Source organism: Pistacia vera, unplaced genomic scaffold (assembly GCF_008641045.1).
Source record: "Pistacia vera cultivar Batoury unplaced genomic scaffold, PisVer_v2 Contig160, whole genome shotgun sequence".
NCBI lineage: Eukaryota > Viridiplantae > Streptophyta > Magnoliopsida > Sapindales > Anacardiaceae > Pistacia > Pistacia vera.
In genome coordinates, this window is record NW_022195685.1 from 732543 (window position 1) to 753954 (window position 21412).

General features: G+C 34.1%; 2 protein-coding genes across 2 annotated transcripts; both read right to left on the minus strand.

Moving 5' to 3' along the window:
• Positions 1–2134: 2134 nt before the first annotated feature.
• On the minus strand, positions 2135–3031 carry LOC116125091. Its single transcript, XM_031410818.1, has 3 exons — positions 2693–3031; positions 2579–2622; positions 2135–2459 (listed from the first exon to the last, which is right to left on the minus strand). Exons 1-3 carry the CDS (start codon positions 3029–3031, stop codon positions 2135–2137), a joined length of 708 nt encoding a protein of 235 aa, XP_031266678.1.
• Positions 3032–14003: 10972 nt separating this feature from the next.
• Positions 14004–19752, minus strand: LOC116125155 (ADP-ribosylation factor GTPase-activating protein AGD5). Its single transcript, XM_031410878.1, has 11 exons — positions 19533–19752; positions 18776–18834; positions 18498–18588; positions 17855–17909; positions 17653–17743; positions 17328–17547; positions 15875–16094; positions 15523–15701; positions 15006–15251; positions 14854–14912; positions 14004–14456 (listed from the first exon to the last, which is right to left on the minus strand). The coding sequence occupies exons 1-11, from the start codon at positions 19581–19583 to the stop codon at positions 14288–14290; spliced, it is 1440 nt and encodes a 479-aa protein (XP_031266738.1). The 5' UTR covers positions 19584–19752; the 3' UTR covers positions 14004–14287.
• Between the last annotated feature and the right edge of the window lie 1660 nt (positions 19753–21412).

Sequence of the window (21412 nt, forward strand, 5' to 3'; positions counted from 1 at the left end):
ACAAAAACAACATATGAAATCATTTGGATTTTGGGATTATTAGAAGATCTAAAGGTACAAGTAAGAAAACCTGTCCTTTTATACCGTGACAACAAAGCTGCAAACGACATAGCAGCAAATCCAATATTCCATGAGAGAACAAAACATATAGAAATTGATTGCCACTTTGTCAGAAACAAAATACAAGAAGGGGTAATTAAGACTTTGCACATTCGTACTTCAGAACAACCAGCAGACATTTTTACAAAGCCATTATGCAGTAGACAACATTCATATCTACTTAGCAAGCTTGGGGTTTTTGATATCTACAAACCACAAGCTTGAGGGGGAGTGTGGAAATATGGAATGCACAGCTTTTCCTTGATCTCTGCTGGAAGAGATCAAGGAGTGATTTTAGCATTCAATCAATCATAAAAATTTATAAGATTGATTAAATAAATTACATTTATTTGTATTTATTAATTTCCTTTTCTACATTTACAAAATTTGTATAAATTGGCTATTGTACAGGCTTATACATATATACAGAAAATACATTTTCTCTTCTCTCTTCTCTCTTTCTCTTTGACACACTCTGGCAGTATCATAGTATTGAACTACTACTCTGTCTTCTCTCTTGTTTTCTGACAATATCTTGTGACGAAGAAGAAAGAGAGAATATAAAAAACCACCACTAGGAAGGAGGTTTTATGAGCTCTTGAGCTCGAATCTCCATAGAATCTCCATAGGGGTTAATAAGGGTGGTCACTGAGAAGTTTATCTAGTCATCAACTTCAAAGCTCTGAAGGATTAGTTGAAATATATATACAAAAAGATAATGGATAAATTTGTATACAAAATGGACTTAATAAATATGATAATAAAAGATTTGTAACACATCATTCATATATAATGTGATAATGTGACACTATTGATAAAAGAGATTTAGAGGTCAGTGCGATGGGACGACGGAAGGAGAATAATTATACAGTAATTAAATTTATAATAAGAAATTTTCTTCTGAACACATTTCCTTCATTATAATAACATGTCAGTTTTTCATAATTTTGTGCAAGCATAGCCGGGTATAATATGAAATAATTGGGAAAATATGTGTTTATCATTGCCGGGTATTATATTTTAGAATTCTAAGTATATATTATGTCTTGAAACTTGCTTTCCCTTTTAAAACACAAGCTCAAGTTTTGATACAAACGTTGAGATATGATTTCTTTAGAATAGTAAATGTAATATGTTTATTTCTCCTATGAATTTCATTGGAAATGCTACAGTAATATACTCTTCGTGGTGAGCCTTTTTTTTTTTTTTTAATGGTAATCGGTGGTCACTCTTTGTTTTTGCTACAACTTGAATCTAAGACTCTTTGGTCTTTTAACTCGTCAATTCATCCTTCACTTCATTAGGCCACAAGGGGTGGTTCCAATTTTCAAAATTTTCAATGGAATACATATGTTATTTTAGGATTAACTTCATGTATTTTGTAACTAATCTTCGGGATCTATTAAACATTTTACAAACGTAAAAGAACCAAGTAAACCACAATAACTGATAAGTCATAATATTATCGTGACAAATCTCTTTGATCGTCAGGCCAATTCTTGGGGTTATCTTGTAAAAGTACTTTAATTAATGTCTCTTCAAAAAATCATCTAAAACCTTTGTAAAATATTAAAAACATGATAATCTTTTATGGTTTCCAAAAAGTATGAAGATTAAAATCAATCTCACTGAAAACTAATCTACTGTACTAAATAATAGACAACCATTAACACTGCTTTAGGCAAGAGACAATGAGGAAAAACCGTAATCCTCTCCAGATTGTGAGGCCGGTGTTGATGAAACTGGTGGGAATGCTGTGGCTACTTGCTGTGCCGGTGCAATGCTCAAACCCTAAATCAGTAGAAAATTTAGCTTGATCAAGAATCACACAGGATCAGAATTATTATTAATTGATGAAGTGTATTACGGATTTTACCTTCATAAGGTTTTGCAGATCAGCCTGTTCTCCTACTGTTATCCAGGCGTCCATGCGCTCGAAAAACGACCAAGAAGATTTTAGGGTTCGGTTCGAGGAGGTGATACGTGCCTTCTCGATTTTGTACCTTTTCTTTACAGAATCCATGCGAAACCTGCATTAAAAACGAGTCCGGTGCTTTTTCTCAGACTTAGCGTGAAGTGCTTTGACGGCGTCGGCTACATGTTGCCAATTCTTTTGATGGTGATTACCTCGGATGAGCTCCATACAACGGCAGCCCCAGGCTTCAATGAGAGTAAAGGTAGCCTCTTGGCTCCAGGAAGATAGACGGGCCTCTTCGCTACAGGAATCTATACGGGCACGAGCACGTACAGTTAACGGAAGCGAGGAAAAACCGTAACCCAATCGAGATGGTGAAGTCAGTGTTGATGAAACTGGCGTCGTCACCTCATTAACTGCTGTAGCTTGCTCCTTTCTATGAAAGCTGCATGCAGCACACAATAAGAATTGTTCTATAGAACACCATTTTGAGAAATCAAGAAAAAAATTCATAATTAGAGGGCACTTAAACATAACATCAACAGACAGACTTTTAAACAGTACCTGGATGTTGGATATGGAACATCGTTCACCACTTGCTGCACGGCCTTTGCCGGGGAAAAATTTATCAGAATAAAAAATCGAGAATTATCATTAATTAGTGTATTAGGGTTTTACCAGCATAAGCTTCAGCAGATGAGCCGAGGCTCTATTCGCCATCAAGGTGTCCATATACTCGGGAAACGGCCAAGAAGATTTTAGGATTCTTCTGTTGGAAGAGGTGGATGTGGCAGGTCTCTTCTTGGCCTCGTGTATTTTCTTGATATAATCCTTGCGAGACTTGCATTGAACATCAGTACGGTGCTTTTTATTAGGAATAGCGTTGAGAGCATCAATGATAGTAGAGAACTGTGATTTCTTCCGACTCCAGGAATCAGGTAACGGACGCGTGTAGGGCGGGATGGCGGTCGTGATCGTGGTGGTTGATGGCGTGGCGGAGTTCTTTGGGTCACCCATTGAATGTTAAAAATTGATTGTCTGGAATGTGGATGGGTTGTTGTGATGGAGAATAAAGAGAGATATAAAAGGAATAAACGACTTTTTCCCACCCAAGGTTTTCCTTAATAATTTTTCTACCCAAAAAGTTTTAAAATACCACTTTTTCACTCAAAATTTATATTCTATTAATACTCAAAATACATTTCACGTTTTCAGCCAAAGTTCAGCAAGTTACCAAGAGCTAGGATAGAAGTAGTTTTGTAGAGTGAAGGTTGGTGGATCAAATAGTGGTGACTGATTGAATATTTGTTGTCAAAATCAGTCGAAAATCAGCTAAGAACATAAAACCTTAACTTTGCAGTGTCTGACAAGTGATGAGAAATCAAGTACTAAAGTGAGAGAGGTTTTGTATAAAGGAGACCGGAGATTTAAATAATGGTAACAAAGATAATTTTTGCGGTTGGAACCGGCATTGAGTAGTAATAGAATATAAACTTTTGGTGGGAAAATGATATTTTGAAATTTTTTGAGTGTGAGAGTGGCGGTAAGGCAAACCTTGGGTGGGAAAAGTTGTTTACTCATATAAAAGAGAATTACAGGTCGGTGCTAGAGGGATGTAATTAGTAATCCAAACGCATAACAAAGAATTTCTGCTGACACATATCCTTCTTTTAACATAAAATGTCACTTTTCAAAATTTCCTGCAAACATATCTCAGTACTAAAATGAAATAAATGGGTAAAAAATATATTTATCTTTTATTGTATATAATATTCTATTATTCATATTTTGGCTTTCATTCTTATCGTCTATAACGTTGGATGGATGGATGAGGTTTCAATTTAATAAATTAATGATTTTGATAAGTAAATTCTTATTTTCATAACCAAGTCTTGATGTAAATGTTCATCCATCAGTANGAAAAGGGAACTACCCAAGTAAGAAATTATATGTAATTTTATGATTAATATTTATTAACATATTAGATTGATTAGTATTAAAAGAGCTAAAAAAATTATGTCCTCTTTATTCATTCTGAAAAACAAAGAGGCCTTGAAAGAGCTCTGTTACCCTACTTCCAAGGGTCATGATCTACTTAAAATGTGGTCTTAAGAGAATGGCATGCACAAGAAGCAAAATTAAAGTTGGCTTCTAATCAAGGAAATATCACATGTTCTCTACCACATGGGAGATTGAAAGGATAACTTCACATAATTTTTTTCTTTTTTTTTGGAAACAGGATGTCCATACCATTTTGCATGCACCTCAATTAAACCTTGTAATAACTATCACAACATCCCATTGTTATGATCAGGGGTGGACCCAGCCCATTGGAGGGTAAGCCTCACATTTTGAAAAAAAAATTATTTATATAGACCCCGTAAAAAAATTATATATATATATATATATATATGTCTATCTTCAAATTTTAAAAAAATGAGAAATATTATACATATATAGAGACTCATAAAAAATTTGCAATTAATATATATATTCCATGCTTCCATCATATTAAAAATTTAAAATTATCTCCACTCTTTTCTACGTCCATCTGTTTTTTATGATTTTATCCTTAAAATTCTTTATTCTCTCATTCTCTCATTCACTTTCTTAATGTTATTCGTTCTTAAAACTTTTGAAAATTGAAATTGTTGAAACTTTCACTCATCAAGGTGCCACAATTAGCTTCGTTTTCCGTTTTCTCAATTTTAGATATATGTATTGCTCATTTCATTTTAGTTTATTTTAGGATTGAATCACGTTTATTTTTTGGAGGTTTTTTATTCCAATTTGATGGAAAAAAGCTTGGATCTTGTGAGTTTGTTTTGTATTTTGTGTTTAAAAACGTTCATGCTTTCCCAAATTAAATCTTAACTATTTTTACTTAACGTTATTCTTCACCATTCACCCACCACTTTCTTACATTTCAAACGACACCGTTTAGTTGCTCAAAGTTATTAAAGAAGTTTGAGTTATTATCTATGTTTATACTAAAGAAATTTTCCCTTTTTTTATTAATTCATATTAAAAGTCAAGACAACGTTGACTTAATTTAAATTTTGGTTGACTTTAGCTTAGGCTAGACCTGATCAAACTCATGAAAATTTATATTATAATCTTTGAAAAAAAATTAAAAGAAAAAAAAGAGGATAAATAAGAAATTTGTATAAAACATTTTTGGTGGATTGTGATCGTTGTAAACTCTTTTAGTTATATTGGATTTAAATGAATTGTTAGATTCTTATGGTATTTTGCCCTCTTTAATTAAAGAGGTTTTTTCATGTAAAAATTTTCTTGTGTTTCCTCGTAAATTGAATGTTATTTTCAACATAATTTGCTCAAGGTTTTGCTTCTCATAGATTTATTCAAATGGTAAAATATTGTGTTGTTATATTATTTTCTTTCAGATTATTGATATTAAATTATTTCCTTTGCTTAAGATTTGTTGATTTTTTTTAATTTTTCACTAGTTGTTTGACAAACAATGGTGGAGCCACGGAAGCCCCCTCTAGCCAAAAATCCTGGGTCTGCCACTGGTTATGATCACCTACTTAAATCTTGAGAGTCAGTGGGATTCAAACTTGTGACCGTGCGCCTTAACCACATATCCCAACGCTCGTCCTACCGGCTACCATTGTTTTAAAAGCCAGACCGGACCGGCCGGTCCAATCGGTTGGACCGGGACCCGGTTACGTGTCCGGTTCGGGTTAATCTTAAAACTGTTTATAAGCAATGGACCGCATTAAACCGTTAAAAAACCGGATCTTTTCAGCGAACTGCCGGTCCAACCGGACCGACTGATAAACTGGTCCAATTAAAAATCCCTATATCTAATGCCCGCAGCCTTCTTCTCATCGCGTTCACTTCATCTCTCTCAGTTTCTTACGCAAATTTCTTAGCTTCTTCTCTCTTCTCTGCAAAAAATTTTCAGCTTCGAGTGGAGTTGTCTGTTCTCTGCGAAGATTTCTCTCTAAAATCCTACCCAAATCGCATCTGAACTCTCTGAAATCGTTCTCGCTCGTCGGAAATCGACGACGTCTTCCTCCCTCCCCGAAAATCGACGACGACAGCTTTGTCCCTCGCTGGAAATCGACGGCGACAACTCCATTCATTGACGTTTAGACTTGGTTATTGGAAATTAATCACATCTAGATCTTACTCTTCCTGAAGGAGGTGAAAAAACTTGCATCCTAAAGAAGGTAAAGTCTCTAGAATGGGTATTTGATCATTATTTGTTCAGGACAAACTCATCATTGATCCATTATCTGTACTTTTTAATTGTGAATTTCCAATTTGAAATATTGTTAGATAATGATGTTGGTATACAGATAGTGGATGGTTGTATCATGTATGTATAACTGAAGTTTAGACTTGGTTATTGGAAATTATATATGAACATGTTTTTATGACCAATAACTATTATTCCATCTGTCCCACAATTTTAGTCCGTTAACAAGTTGTAGTATTCTATATTATTAATTTAGATTCTTGTTTGTCATTTTCACCCTTAGGTTTTGTCATCAACTTAGCTTTATCTTGATCTGAATTGTATCAAAACATAGTAGTAATAATAATAGATTGCCGCACGCATATCAAGTTTTTGATGGCTAATCAATTGTTTGAACTCTAGCAAGATTTATATTGCATATTGAAATGTCATTTCTGGATTATACTTATTTCAGAGGAAATAATTATATGTTGAGTTACTTATTCTGACATTAAACTTAAGAGTGGTTTCACTACTAATAAATTAAAAAGTTGAGGAAAAATAGAAAAATATTTGCAGAAGATTTGTGTTGATCAATATCAAGTGTGATAATACAGCTGGATAGTGTTTATTGCTTCCCCTTTCTTGTCCATATTACTTTTATCAAGCCTATTTCAGTATAACTATATTGATATGCTTCTATTTTAGATCTTGCAAACTACAAGTATAATACCAATAGTTGGAAATTTCTTGCTGGACAAAAGTGTTGAAACTTTTGTGTCAACCATTTTGTTACATTACCTAAATATAAAAGTAGTGATTTTTCATTGTTTCATATATGGACTTTACATTTTGTTAGCATACAGTGGAGTTTATAATATAGTAGCCGACACATTTCCCGTGTATTCGTTATAATTTGTCAACACATCAAATCCTTTAAATCAAACAGCAAGTCTTCTTTCGAGTGCAGAACTCTCACCATACGAGAAAATCGAGTGGAGTTGAAGTCTAAATATTTACACTAACAAGTTCTATTTTAAAATCTTTTAAGCTTGATTATTTGTTTTGGCATTTTTATTTACACTGAATGTCGCTTCATTGATACTTATTTACGCTAACCAGTACAGATTTTGCCTATGGATACTTAACTGCTTTGATTGGCAACTGGTGTTCTGTGTTTTTTATGATTTATGCATTTTATTCTGTCTATACAGTTTCGTATTCGATATTTGCTTGGTAAATCTATTATGTCGCTTGTTTCGTATTTGATAGGTAGATAGGTAGATAAATACTTAAATTATGTTAGGACTGTTGTTGAATTTGAACTTTGAATCATGTTGGATTGGACAATAATTAAATTGTTATTGTCTTATTAAAAAATAGAAATCTAAATTTTTTTTTTTTTAAAAAATGTGCTGATGACATCACCTGTCCAACCGACGGTCCAACCAGTTGAACCGTGACCCGGCCATCAGAGCGGGTTGGTCGCCGGTCCGACTTTTAAAACAATGATCATAATGTAATGAAAATAGTGTATAAGAGTGGTGTAAATATAGCATTACTCATATTACAATAGTTAGTATTTAGTTTTATTATTTAGATTTGTAGTGTTTATGTGTGTATAGAGACTAGAGTTACAGTGTGCAAAGTGTGAATTGTTACTATTGCCATGCGGAATGAGATAATCTACTATGTTTTAGTTATTATTTATTTTTCTTTATAGGAGAGATTGTATCTTTATTGTAATATTTTATATTCATTACACATTTTTATAAATAAACCTTGTATTGATCACTTAAAATACAACAACTTAATATGTATAAACAATTCAATTTAATTGATTATAATTCTTGTTTTCTTAGAGGGCATTTGGTTTAGAAAATGTTAAATTACTGGGAATGTTATATTAATAAAAAAATAGATTATCTTGAAGATTATTGAGAATATTTAGGGAAATGTGTTTGGTTGGTTGGAATAAATTGGTGAGTATGTATGTTATATTGATATGTTTGGTTGAGAGGAATACATTGGTGGGTATGTTATATAGATTACTAAATTTTCCTCCTTTTTAAATATTAATATAATATTATTTTTTGAATAATTTCTTTTAACCCTTACATTTGAGATTTTGTTAAAACACCCAAGCCATATAAAAGTTTAATTTGCAACAAAATCACCCCCATCCACCATAAGCTATTGCTGGTTGTCGGCTATCACCGCCAGTAGTCGTCGACAATCTTTATAATAGCGCACAACCGGTCGGATCTAGCCGATCATGTACCGATTTAGTCGTTTCTAGCTAAATCAATAGTAGGTAATGACTATTTATGTGGCCATTGTGAGACATGGATCTGGATGTTTCCGGCAAGATCTACAACCACTTGGCTGTTTCTAGCCATCTATCTGGCCGAAAATGGCCAGATTGGCGCCCAACTAGTTAGATCTAGTCGGTCGTACTCGGTTTCGACGACCATCGACTGTGGTGGCTGGCGGGTGGCGATGGTCCTAGGTGGCCTGTAATTTATTTTAAATATAAAAGACATTATTGCTTAAAAACTTAATTAATTAGGGATAAAATTGTAATGACAAGTTCATGTAGATTAATTTCAAAATAAGGGCATTATTGTACAAAAAATTTAATAGTTAAAGGTAAAATTATAACAAAATTAATATTACCAAATAATATTAAAATATCTAAGAAAATGAAGATAATCATATTACCACCTATTTAACCAACAGTAATTGTTATTGGTTTTGGAAGATTACAAGAATCTTATATTACTTAACAACCAAACATGATAATCAAGTAATATATAAAATGACATTACCTCAGTAATGAGGATTACCCCCAACCAAACACACATTTAAAGATATCTCTTGTATATACTCCGACTTTCTTCAATTGTTTTTCTTGTTCTCTCAAAGATATCTCTCGGGCATACTCTCAAAGATGTCTCTCAGACATACTTCGACTCTCTTGTTCAATTGTCTTTCTTGTCCTCTCAATTGACATGGCATCGAAGCATATCTCTTGGGCATACTCTGACTTTCTTCAATTGCCTCTCTTGTCCTCTCATCTCTAACAACTACCACAACATTTGGAAATACTTCTTTGGGGAAAACATATAATATCTGTGATATTGATCATATATTTGAGCTGCATTGCATGTCATATTGTATTTTATGAAATGAGATTGTGTTTGTTCCCACTTCGTAAATTAGGCCTTTTGGTGTGGGGAGCACACAACACTCCGTAACTAAATTAGGATTTTAGTTATGGTTCGATTCCAGCTGGTGATACGTTTCTTTTCCATTTTGTACCTTTTCTTCACAGTGTTGATGCAAAGTTTGCATTGAAAATCGGTATGGTGTGTTTGGATTGAGTGAGGTGGAGAGCGTTGACTGTAGCGACCGCATCTTGCCAATCCTTTTGACGGAGATAACCTCTGTCGAGCTCCATATAACGGCGGCCCCAGGGGTTCTTTTGATGGAGATAATCTCTTTCGAGCTCCATATAAAGGCGGCCCCAGACGTCAATGAGAGTAGCCTCTTCTCTCAAGGGATTAGGAAACGGACGCTAGTAGGGCGTAATGGCACTGGTGGTGGTTGACGGGACGAGGGATTTCGTTAGGTCCACATTGAATATTAAAGAATGTGGATGATATCTGTGGAAATATGGAATGCACAACTTTTCCTTGATCTCTGCTGGAAGAGATCAAGGAGTGATTTTAGCATTCAATCAATCATCCTAATTTATACGATTGATTGAATAAATTACATTTATTTGTATTTATTGATTTCCTTTTCTACATTTACAAAATTTGTATAAATTGGCTATTGTACAGGCTTATACATATATACAGAAAATACATTTTCTCTTCTCTCTTCTCTCTTTCTCTTTGACACACTCTGGCAGTATCATAGTATTGAACTACTACTCTGTCTTCTCTCTTGTTTTCTGACAATATCTTGTGACGAAGAAGAAAGAGAGAATATAAAAAACCACCACTAGGAAGGAGGTTTTATGAGCTCTTGAGCTCGAATCTCCATAGAATCTCCATAGGGGTTAATAAGGGTGGTCACTGAGAAGTTTATCTAGTCATCAACTTCAAAGCTCTGAAGGATTAGTTGAAATATATATACAAAAAGATAATGGATAAATTTGTATACAAAATGGACTTAATAAATATGATAATAAAAGATTTGTAACACATCATTCATATATAATGTGATAATGTGACACTATTGATAAAAGAGATTTAGAGGTCAGTGCGATGGGACGACGGAAGGAGAATAATTATACAGTAATTAAATTTATAATAAGAAATTTTCTACTAAACACATTTCCTTCATTATAATAACATGTCAATTTTTCATAATTTTGTGCAAGCATAGCCGGGTATAATAGGAAATAATTGGGAAAAATAAGTGTTTATCATTGCCGAGTATTATATTTTAGAATTCTAAGTATGTATTAAACACAAGCTCAAGTTTTGATACAAACGTTGAAATACGATTTCTTTAGAATAGTAAATATAATATGTTTATTTCTCCTATGAATTTCAGTGGAAATGCTACAGTAATATACTCTTCCTGGTGAGTCAATTTTCATTTTTTTTTTCTAAGTAATACTACGCTTACAAATAAATTTTACAAAAATCTTCATACAAAGTGATGTGGCAAAAAATGAATAGAAGAATAAATTTAATGAGTTTGACTTTTTGTTTTACTCTTCTATTCATTTTTTGCCATCTCATTTTGTATGTAAATCTTTGTAAGATTTCTTTGTAAGTATAATGTTATTGTTTTTTTTTAGTGGTAATTGGTGGTCACTCGTTGCTTGTGCTACCACTTAGAACCTAAGACTCCTTGCTTTTTTAACTCATCAATCCATCCTTCATTTCATCAGGCCACAAGGGGTGGTTCCAATTTTCAATTTTTTCAAGGGAATACATTGGTTATTTTAGAATTAATTACATGAATTTTGTAACTAATCTCTGGAATCTATTTAACATCATCTAAACCCAAAGAACCAAGTAAGTCATAATAACTGACAAGTCACAATGTTATTGCGACAAATCTTCTTGATCATCAGGTCAATCTTTAGGGTTATCTTGTAAAATACTTTAATTAATGTTTCTTCAAACAATCATCTAAAACCTTTGTAAAATATTAAAAACCTGATAATCTTTTATGGTTTCAAAAAAGTATGAAGATTATAATCAATCTCACTGAAAACTAATCCCCTGTACTAAATAATAGACAACCATTAACACTGCTTTAGGCAAGAGACAATGAGGAAAAAAAGTAATCCTCTCCAGATTGTGAAGCCGCTGTTGATGAAACTGGTGGGAATGCTGTGGGTACTTGCTGGACCAGTGCAATGCTCAAACCCTAAATCAGTAGAAAATTTAGCACGATAAAATATCAGACAGGATCAGAAATTCAGAATTATTATTAATTGATGAAGTGCATTACGGATTTTACCTTCATAAGGTTCTGCAGATCAGCCTGTTCTCCAACTGTCATCCAGGCGTCCATGCGCTCGAAAAACGACCAAGAAGATTTTAGGGTTCGGTTCGAGGAGGTGATACGTGCCTTCTCGATTTTGTACCTTTTCTTTACAGAATCCATGCGAAACCTGCATTGAAAACGAGTACGGTGCTTTTTCTCAGACTTAGCGTGAAGAGCGTTGACGGCGTCGGCTACATGTTGCCAATTCTTTTGATGGTGATTACCTCGGATGAGCTCCATACAACGGTGGCCCCAGGCTTCAATGAGAGTAAAGGTAGCCTCTTGGCTCCAGGAAGATAGTCGGGCCTCTTCGCTACAGGAATCTATACGGGCACGAGCACGTACAGTTAACGGAAGCGAGGAAAAACCGCAACCCAATCGAGATGGTGAAGTCAGTGTTGATGAAACTGGCGTCGTCACCTCATTAACTGCTGTAGCTTGCTCCTTTCTATGAAAGCTGCAAGCAACACACAATAAGAATTGTTCTATAGAACACCATTTTGAGAAATCAAGAAAAAAATTCATAATTAGAGGGCACTTAAACATAACATCAACAGACAGACTTTTAAACAGTACCTGGATGTTGGATATGGAACATCGTTCACCACTTGCTGCACGGCCTTTGCCGGGGAAAAATTTATCAGAATAAAAAATCGAGAATTATCATTAATTAGTGTATTAGGGTTTTACCAGCATAAGCTTCAGCAGATGAGCCGAGGCTCTATTCGCCATCAAGGTGTCCATATACTCGGGAAACGGCCAAGAAGATTTTAGGATTCTTCTGTTGGAAGAGGTGGATGTGGCAGGTCTCTTCTTGGCCTCGTGTATTTTCTTGATATAATCCTTGCGAGACTTGCATTGAACATCAGTACGGTGCTTTTTATTAGGAATAGCGTTGAGAGCATCAATGATAGTAGAGAACTGTGATTTCTTCCGACTCCAGGAATCAGGTAACGGACGCGTGTAGGGCGGGATGGCGGTCGTGATCGTGGTGGTTGATGGCGTGGCGGAGTTCTTTGGGTCACCCATTGAATGTTAAAAATTGATTGTCTGGAATGTGGATGGGTTGTTGTGATGGAGAATAAAGAGAGATATAAAAGGAATAAACGACTTTTTCCCACCCAAGGTTTTCCTTAATAATTTTTCTACCCAAAAAGTTTTAAAATACCACTTTTTCACTCAAAATTTATATTCTATTAATACTCAAAATACATTTCACGTTTTCAGCCAAAGTTCAGCAAGTTACCAAGAGCTAGGATAGAAGTAGTTTTGTAGAGTGAAGGTTGGTGGATCAAATAGTGGTGACTGATTGAATATTTGTTGTCAAAATCAGTCGAAAATCAGCTAAGAACATAAAACCTTAACTTTGCAGTGTCTGACAAGTGATGAGAAATCAAGTACTAAAGTGAGAGAGGTTTTGTATAAAGGAGACCGGAGATTTAAATAATGGTAACAAAGATAATTTTTGCGGTTGGAACCGGCATTGAGTAGTAATAGAATATAAACTTTTGGTGGGAAAATGATATTTTGAAATTTTTTGAGTGTGAGAGTGGCGGTAAGGCAAACCTTGGGTGGGAAAAGTTGTTTACTCATATAAAAGAGAATTACAGGTCCGTGCTAGAGGGACGTAATTAGTAATCCAAACGCATAACAAAGAATTTCTGCTGACACATATCCTTCTTTAACATAAAATGTCACTTTTCAAAATTTCCTGCAAACATATCTGAGTACTAAAATGAAATAAATGGGTAAAAAATATATTTATCTTTTATCGTATATAATATCTATTATTCATATTTTGGCTTTCATTCTTATCGTCTATGACGTTGGATGGATGGATGAGGTTTCAATTTAATAAATTAATGATTTTGATAAGTAAATTCTTATTTTCATAACCAAGTCTTGATGTAAATGTTCATCCATCAATAACACACATTTAACGATTTGATCTAAAATGCTTGATATATCATTTGATGGGCTGTATTAATAAAAAATTTGGTAAAATAAATCTAATAAAATTTTCAATATCATTAAAATTATTTAATCCCATTAAAATAAACTAATATTAAGGAAAAGATAACAAAATATTATCTCTGGTTGTAGATGGGGTTTTCAAAGAGTCTGTTTTTCAAGTCCGGATTTTATGCCTAATGGCTCTAATCTTTGATGGTTTTTGAAAAATATGACCATTCTAATGAAACAGTCTGAAAAGAGTACATGAACGATAATAATATCGAAAAAGAATCATCAACTTTATAAATGTACACATTGACAACCATTAATGCTGCGATTTAGAGGTTGAAAAAGTGATTAGACAAAGAGGAAATCAGTCAAATCAATCTAAAACTCATTTTTATTTCTCTGGATACATCTGCTGATAATACAAATGAAGACATCACCCAAATAAGAAGAGAAAACTGAAAAATGCCTCTACAAATAGTTTACAACCCCCAGTACAGGAGTAAGAAAAAAAAACTTCAAGTGTGCTGCTATTTCCCTGTAATATAACTATTTTGGTATCGTATGGCAATCTCAGCAGTACCAAGCCCCACTCAATGTTTCGTAAACATTCCTTGTGTTAGTGAGGAAAAATCGTAATCCTTTCCAGTTTGTGAACCCGGAGTTGATGAAACTGGGGATGCTGTAGCCTGCTGTTTACTAGTTCCAGTTCCTGGGGTCGTTGTGCCATTAGCTGGAGTAGCTAGTCCCATAGAATAAATGCTGAAAGCAAGAGACAGTAACAATTGTTAATATTCAGATATCAAATGAGTGAATGCAATTCAGTTAGTCTGGCTCGTACATCAGCAACAACAAAACACTCATAAAAATTTAACGGCCGTTGAATTGTTAACAGATCAATGCCATAAAGAACCATGTAATATATTTTATTTATTTAATGGCATGTTAGTTAATCAGAACTCTAGCAGTTCTGCAACCTCCCATATCTTCTCATAAGTCGTAAAGACACCTCAATTCAATTTATTAATACTGCTAGTAACAAGAATGGGATTTTCTGAATAGTTTCATTAACTAAAAGATGGTGGTTTGCTTTTCCACCCAAACACTGTTAACTAGTTGGCTAAATCATTATAACACATAAGAGTCCCACAAAAGGTACCTGGAAGTTGGATACGGAACAGCACCCCCCACTTGCTGTGCTGGTGCCATGCTCATAGCCTAATTCGGTAGAAAATTTAGTACAATAAAAAATCAGCAAATGAGAATTATTAAACGGCATTATTAATAGATGAAATGTATCGTGGATTCTACCTGCATAAGCTTCTGCAGGTCAGCCTGTCCTCCAACTGGCATCATCATTCCAGGAATTTGGTTGCCAAAGTTTGGCAAATTCTGAGTGGGTAAGTTGGCACCATTGGATCCAGGGTGTTGAAAACTGCTGGGAAATTTTTTATCCCCACCTCCAGCTTTAGCTGCAGCAGCCATCATAAGTGATTGTTGCTGTGCCAACATAGCAAGTTGATGTTGATGCATAGCAAATGGTGACACCATATTGGACTGCATTGCATCCAAACAAGAGTGTCAAACAATGTATATTTACAATCAGAAGGGATTCGCTAGCCAAAACAGATAAATATAAGGTAAATCTCGTAAAAAGGGATTCTCCTCACAAGTACAGGACAAATTTAATAGTTCAGACAAACAAGACAGTATGCAGTTGCTACAGGTAAAAAAATCACACTGATAAAAAATTTCTTAAGAAGTGTTCCAAAGAAACAGAAAAAAAAAAAAAAAAAAAAAAAAAAAAAAAAAAAGTTGCATCACGTGCCTTCTCAAAAAGGCTCATAATGTCATTTTTCAAATCTTTCTGGGGCTGTGCTGAAACTGGGGGAGTTGCAAGAGAATCTGAATCTTTAAATAAGTCCTCAATTCCTGGGGCAGACTGGGGCTTACTCTCAACTGCTTTGGTTGAATCAGTTTTCTCTGCTGTTGATGATTCTCCAGCAGCTGCAAATTTTGATAAGGTTCAAGTCAAACAATCATGGACAATCACAACTGTCCCTCACAAATCTAAAGGAGCAAGAAGCACATAACAAAAATTTAAACAAGACAGTGGGGATAGTAAAAACTGGTTAGGTGATCCTAGTCAGTAAAAGTTCAGGGGAAGCCTTGAGACATACACTGGAAACCTGCCCAAAGACCATCATCGGCAGATGTAGCCTCGGAGCCATTTTCACTCGGACCATCCATGGATAGCATATCAAAAAGGTCAGTAGCAAAATCAACCTTAGGAGGGGATGCTACAGGAGTAGCATTTGCACTCTGCTTTGTTGCCTCAGCTGGTGCCACTGTTGATTCAGTGTTCTGAACTACCTGTTGAGGCTTTGGAACAGGAGTAACCTGTTCATATGCAGGTATGTCATGTTGCACATTAATAATCTGTTTTAATACCAATTTCTATATGTAAAAAATCAGCAACTATAGGAGAGGCACCCTTTCCAAAATACACAGCAGAAACAACTAGAACATTGTTTTAAATCAGTCCAATCAACATAGATATCAGACAACCCGGAACTATATAGACATGCATGAACTGGTCCATTGTCACATCAAGAACACTGACCCTATTAAGTATCACTTGTTTACGAATTCACTTCATAGATATTTTCAAATGTTATGTAAGTATACTGTCAATTACATGTGCATGTATGTGATCCACGATCCCGTAAAAAGATAGCCAAAAGAATGATTGGTCCTCATGGTGAGAGACAAACTCAGAAAGAAGCATCTTCATATGATTTCAGTAAGTTTTGTATCCCTACAAAATGCAGCTACATCAATCAAAATCTAATTCTGAATCTTTTCAATAGAATTTGGAGTATCTTGGTCAATTAATTCCATTCAAACTATTGAGCTATAAAAGCAACATTCCCATGCAGATCACATAAAAGAAAATCCAACAAACTTGGTGAGAGATAGATTTTTTCATCATTATTTTAACTACATGCAGCTGTAACATTATACACACACACACACACACACACACACACACATATATATATATAAAAGACCCTCAGTAGACAAAAAGGTTTCGCTTCCTATCACAGATAATCAAATCCAACTAAAAAGGGTTGTTAACAAGATATAGGAGAAAAATGAGCATATAAAAGCAATGAAAACTAGATTGACAACATTTAAGGAGATCCAAAAATGTAATATCCCTAGCATATAAAACCTAACCAGTCCTGCTAACAGCTACAATCAGATGTGCTTTTAAAACATGGTGCTACGAGAAGATAAAAGACCACATCTACAGTCAATGTCAGAATGATAGACTTAGGGCTGCATTGAGAAGAGCCAGTATAATAATAATTTTTAAATACATTTTACATATTTAGGACTTCATCAATTCACTATTCCTTCTTTTACCACTTTTATCTCCTTATTAATATTTCTAAATTGTTTCATATATTACATGTTTGCCGCTATTCGAACATCTGCACTTACTCCTGACAAACAATGCATTACAGAAAATCTAAAGATGCATCACATGGGAAAAATAAAAAGGAAAAAGAAAAAAGAAAAAAGGCAATAAATTGAAAACAGCCGATTAACAGAAGCCAATAAAAATACCTGTTCAGGTCCTTTAGGGGGGACAGGAAGACTAATTCTTGTAGCAGGAGCAGAAACTCTTGTACTTGGTGCTTGAACATGCTTCCTCTCTGGAAATAAGTTTTCAGCATGCCCACTTTTTTCCACAGGTCTCTGCCAATGAACAGAAGTATTCTCTTCATGCCCTCTGGGAGGTGATTTTGGCTGTTCATCTCGAGCAACCCATCTTTTCTCCTCATACCTGTAAGAAAATGTGATGATGAGAGAGAGAATGTAAACCAGTAGCCAACTGCAAAGAAGGCTCAACAGATAACAAAACAGTAGATACAACTAATTGAAGACATACTTTGCACGAATGAAATTCTCAATTCCAACTCTGTCATAGTTGGGGGGTAGCTCAGCTTCCCAGTAACTGTTCGCTTTCTCATTTCCCATTGCTGTATACATAACATAAGCCATTGTCATATGTAGCAGCTGTTTTTAATTCAATCTTAAAATAAACCATATCAACTAGAAAGACAAATTTGTAACCTAACAGACAAGCTTACATTGAATAAATGCAACCTGCTCTGGAAGCCAGGTGTCCAGGGTGGCAGATCGAACCTGAAGCAGAACCAGTAAAAATACATAAATGCCTTCACAATACAACTGGTTTTCCACTAACTACAATATTACAGAGAATTGAGATATAAATTTATAAATCAGCTTTTACCATTGGTAGCCGAATATGATGTCTCAATAATTAGGAGAACAAGCTTAAATGGAAATCAACAGAAATATTTCATAAACCAGAAAGAAACCGAGTTATACTAACAGCTAGTGAAGCCAAATCCATGGGTAACAGCCAAAAGTACAACTTATATCGCATGAAAGTTACTGATTTATAGCTGAAGTGACCTGAAGTCACAATAGTTTAATGCTCACAAGCATTAAAAATACAAAGATAAAATAGAATATGCCTATCATTACACAGAACTCTATAACCCAAGAAGGACTTAAGCAATGCAACTAAAAATATCCAACCGACAATTCATCATTTTTTTTCTTCTAATGGCTAGCAAACAGCATGCAATATAAGCAGTATATGGACAAATCTACCCAGAAGTTACTTAAAGCAGCCTCAACCCCTTCCATAAAACTAATATACTTTTAAGAAACAAAGAAGCATGAATTTGAAGAACAGAAAATCACCTTTGAAATGTGTACCCCAAGACTTCTGTGTATTCCAGAACATTGCATGCAAATAAAGATACCTAAATTCACACTAGCCCATCTTGGACCTCTGCATGTCAATCAAATAACCTTTAGCAACTAATCTGATACAAAAAGTAACGAGATAACAAGAATTTGCTGATTCATAAAAGAAGAAATCAGAAGATCCATTGTTATTAAGTCAATTTCTATTTCATATATTTAGTTCGTCAATATTACAATATCCATATCATCTCTCCAACTCTATAGAGACATACTTGGCTTTGCAGTCAGCACATTCCCTATTCTCTGGCAATTTAAGAAGTCCTTCCAAAATCTGCATCCAAGTAAATTTTCAAAACATAAGTATTCAAAATGCAGAATGAGAAACAAAGGTAGAGGAAGATCAACAACACCAAAAATCTCTAACTCTGAACTCAAAGTGGAAAAAATAATCAAAATTCTAATAACTTTGCAAACTAATAAAGTCACAAGCCCACAGCACGTAAATGAAACTCTATCATCAAACACCGTTAACAAATCAATGCACATGAACTAATCCAGATGCCACCAATCTATACATAATTATCCTCACTAAGCTGATCTCTCCAGATTTCACTAGGCAATAACCAAATCCAATAGGTAAAGCACTGGCGTTTATGATAACGTATCATTGCACAAAATCAACGGCAATATCAATTAAGCAAGTCATAACGCATCTTAGATAATTATATATATAATAAGAATCTCAATTAAGCTCAGAGTTGTTCCAACGTGTACATTGAATCTCAACCTTCACGATTATTATTTATTAGCTTAAGTTATATCATATATCGCAAAATTAGATCAAACCAGAACGCTAGCAAAATCAATCCACAAAAGCAAACAATTAATATAAATTAACGAATCAACAAATAAAATCGACAAAACGAAAACTTACGGTACGAAACAACAGAGATCAAGACATGAGATGAGGTATAGAGAAAGTTGAATCTGGAAAAAGAGATGGGGGTAAATGAGGTAAGAAAAAAACACCTTTCTGTGCCTGGCGTTGAGCTCCTTAGAGACGTTGGCCTTCTCGTTCATGGTGACAAAACAAAGAATCGGAACCTGAGAGAATGAAAATTTGAAAGAAACGAGAGGGCAAACTCGTCTTTCCACTCCCTCTCCCCTCTCGTTCTCGCTGATTTTCTGTTGGGAGAAAGAGAAAGAGAAAGAGAAAAATCAAAGAAAGAAAGACTCTCGCCGGCTTACTTTGACTTTTTTCTTTTTTCTTTTTTCTTCAAATAAAAATAAAAATTTGTATTTATACAGATAGATTTATTTTATTTTCGGTTTTTATTTTATTTTTCTTTACTTATTATTTTTTGGTGGTGTTATACGTGTGAGCAGAGTTGGTGGTGATGGTGCTGGTGAAATGAATGATTATTTTGCTGTGCGACACCTATGACAGGAGATGTTCCCCTTTTTTTTAATAATAATAATAAAAAAGAATTTACGCCTAGAAGTAAACAAGTAAAGAAATGAAGTTAATTTTTTTTTTTTCTCTTCCTCGTTATTTTGCTGCCATTAAACAGAGGGTAAAAGACACAGTACTTTCCTATTTTCTAAAAAACATATCTTAAAAATGAATGGTTGGATTTGTATGGAAAAAGCATAAGCAAAATGTCATGATTTTGGTAGGTTAGAAGTGTAGTTTGCAAAATTATCAAAGCAATTTTGGGGCATTGGATATTTAGGACTTCAATTAACTTGAAAATTTAACAAATTCCAAGGTCTTGAGTGATTTGATAGAAATTTTAATTGGGTGTATTACATTAGAGTACTTGAGTTCGAGTCCCTTCTCGATTGTTAATAAGGATGATCATTGAAACTTTTACTCGATCAATAGTTTTAGGATCTTAGAATATTAGTTTAGGTGCGCATAAACTGATTCAGACACCTTAGTCACAAAAAAAAAAAAAGTTGGAAAGTTATAAATATATTATCATTTTTTTATCTATATATAATTATATATCGTTTATGAACATTGGTTTAAATAATTTAGCTAAATAGGAGAAAAATAAACTAAAATATTTATGACTATTTCTAATGTTGAAAATTAGAAATTGGGTTCCTTTTAAAAATGAATATAAAATAAAGTTGGAAAATTTATAGTGGGAATCTAGTTATCCACTTGGTAAAATAAAAAAAACAAGAGAGAGAGCAAAAAGTAATGGGTTGGCCACGTGATATCCACATCGACAAGGCTACCTACATCTTGATAAGTAATTTTAACTTTATATGGACATTTAAAAAATCCTAATCTTAATCATTGAATAATAATTTGTTTATTATTATTATTATTTTGGTATGGTTAATGCTAATGATTTGTCCCAACAAGGTAAATATGGTTAGTTTTGGTCTCGCATAGCTTCATTCAATTTATCTAACTTCAAGTTTATATTAGTTAATTATAATAGGATTTAAAAATGGTTTGTTTTGGACTTAATCTCATATGATGCATGTCTATCTAAATGGTTTTTGATTTAGTTTATCTTCAGAAAATTAAGATTTTTTGTGGTTTTTTTTTTTTTTTTTTTTTTTAAGTTGGTATTTGTTGATGCTTGATTTTGATACCAACTATTCGCACGTGAGAAATGCTAAGCGGACTTAGAAGTCACACGTGATATGTAAATATTCAGTTAAATAAAAGGTGAAGAACAATGTTTAAAGTGATTCAGATGCTCAAGAGCGAATCCTACATCAACTGATATTGTATTAATAAATAAAATTAGGTCACGTTCAGCGAGCTGAGTTACAATTTTCAGGATACAAGAGAGAGGAGAGAAAGAGAGTTATTCTAGAGTGAAATTAGCTAATCCCGCAAATGAGAGAGAAGACCTCTATTTATAGTGGGACGAACCAAGGTAATG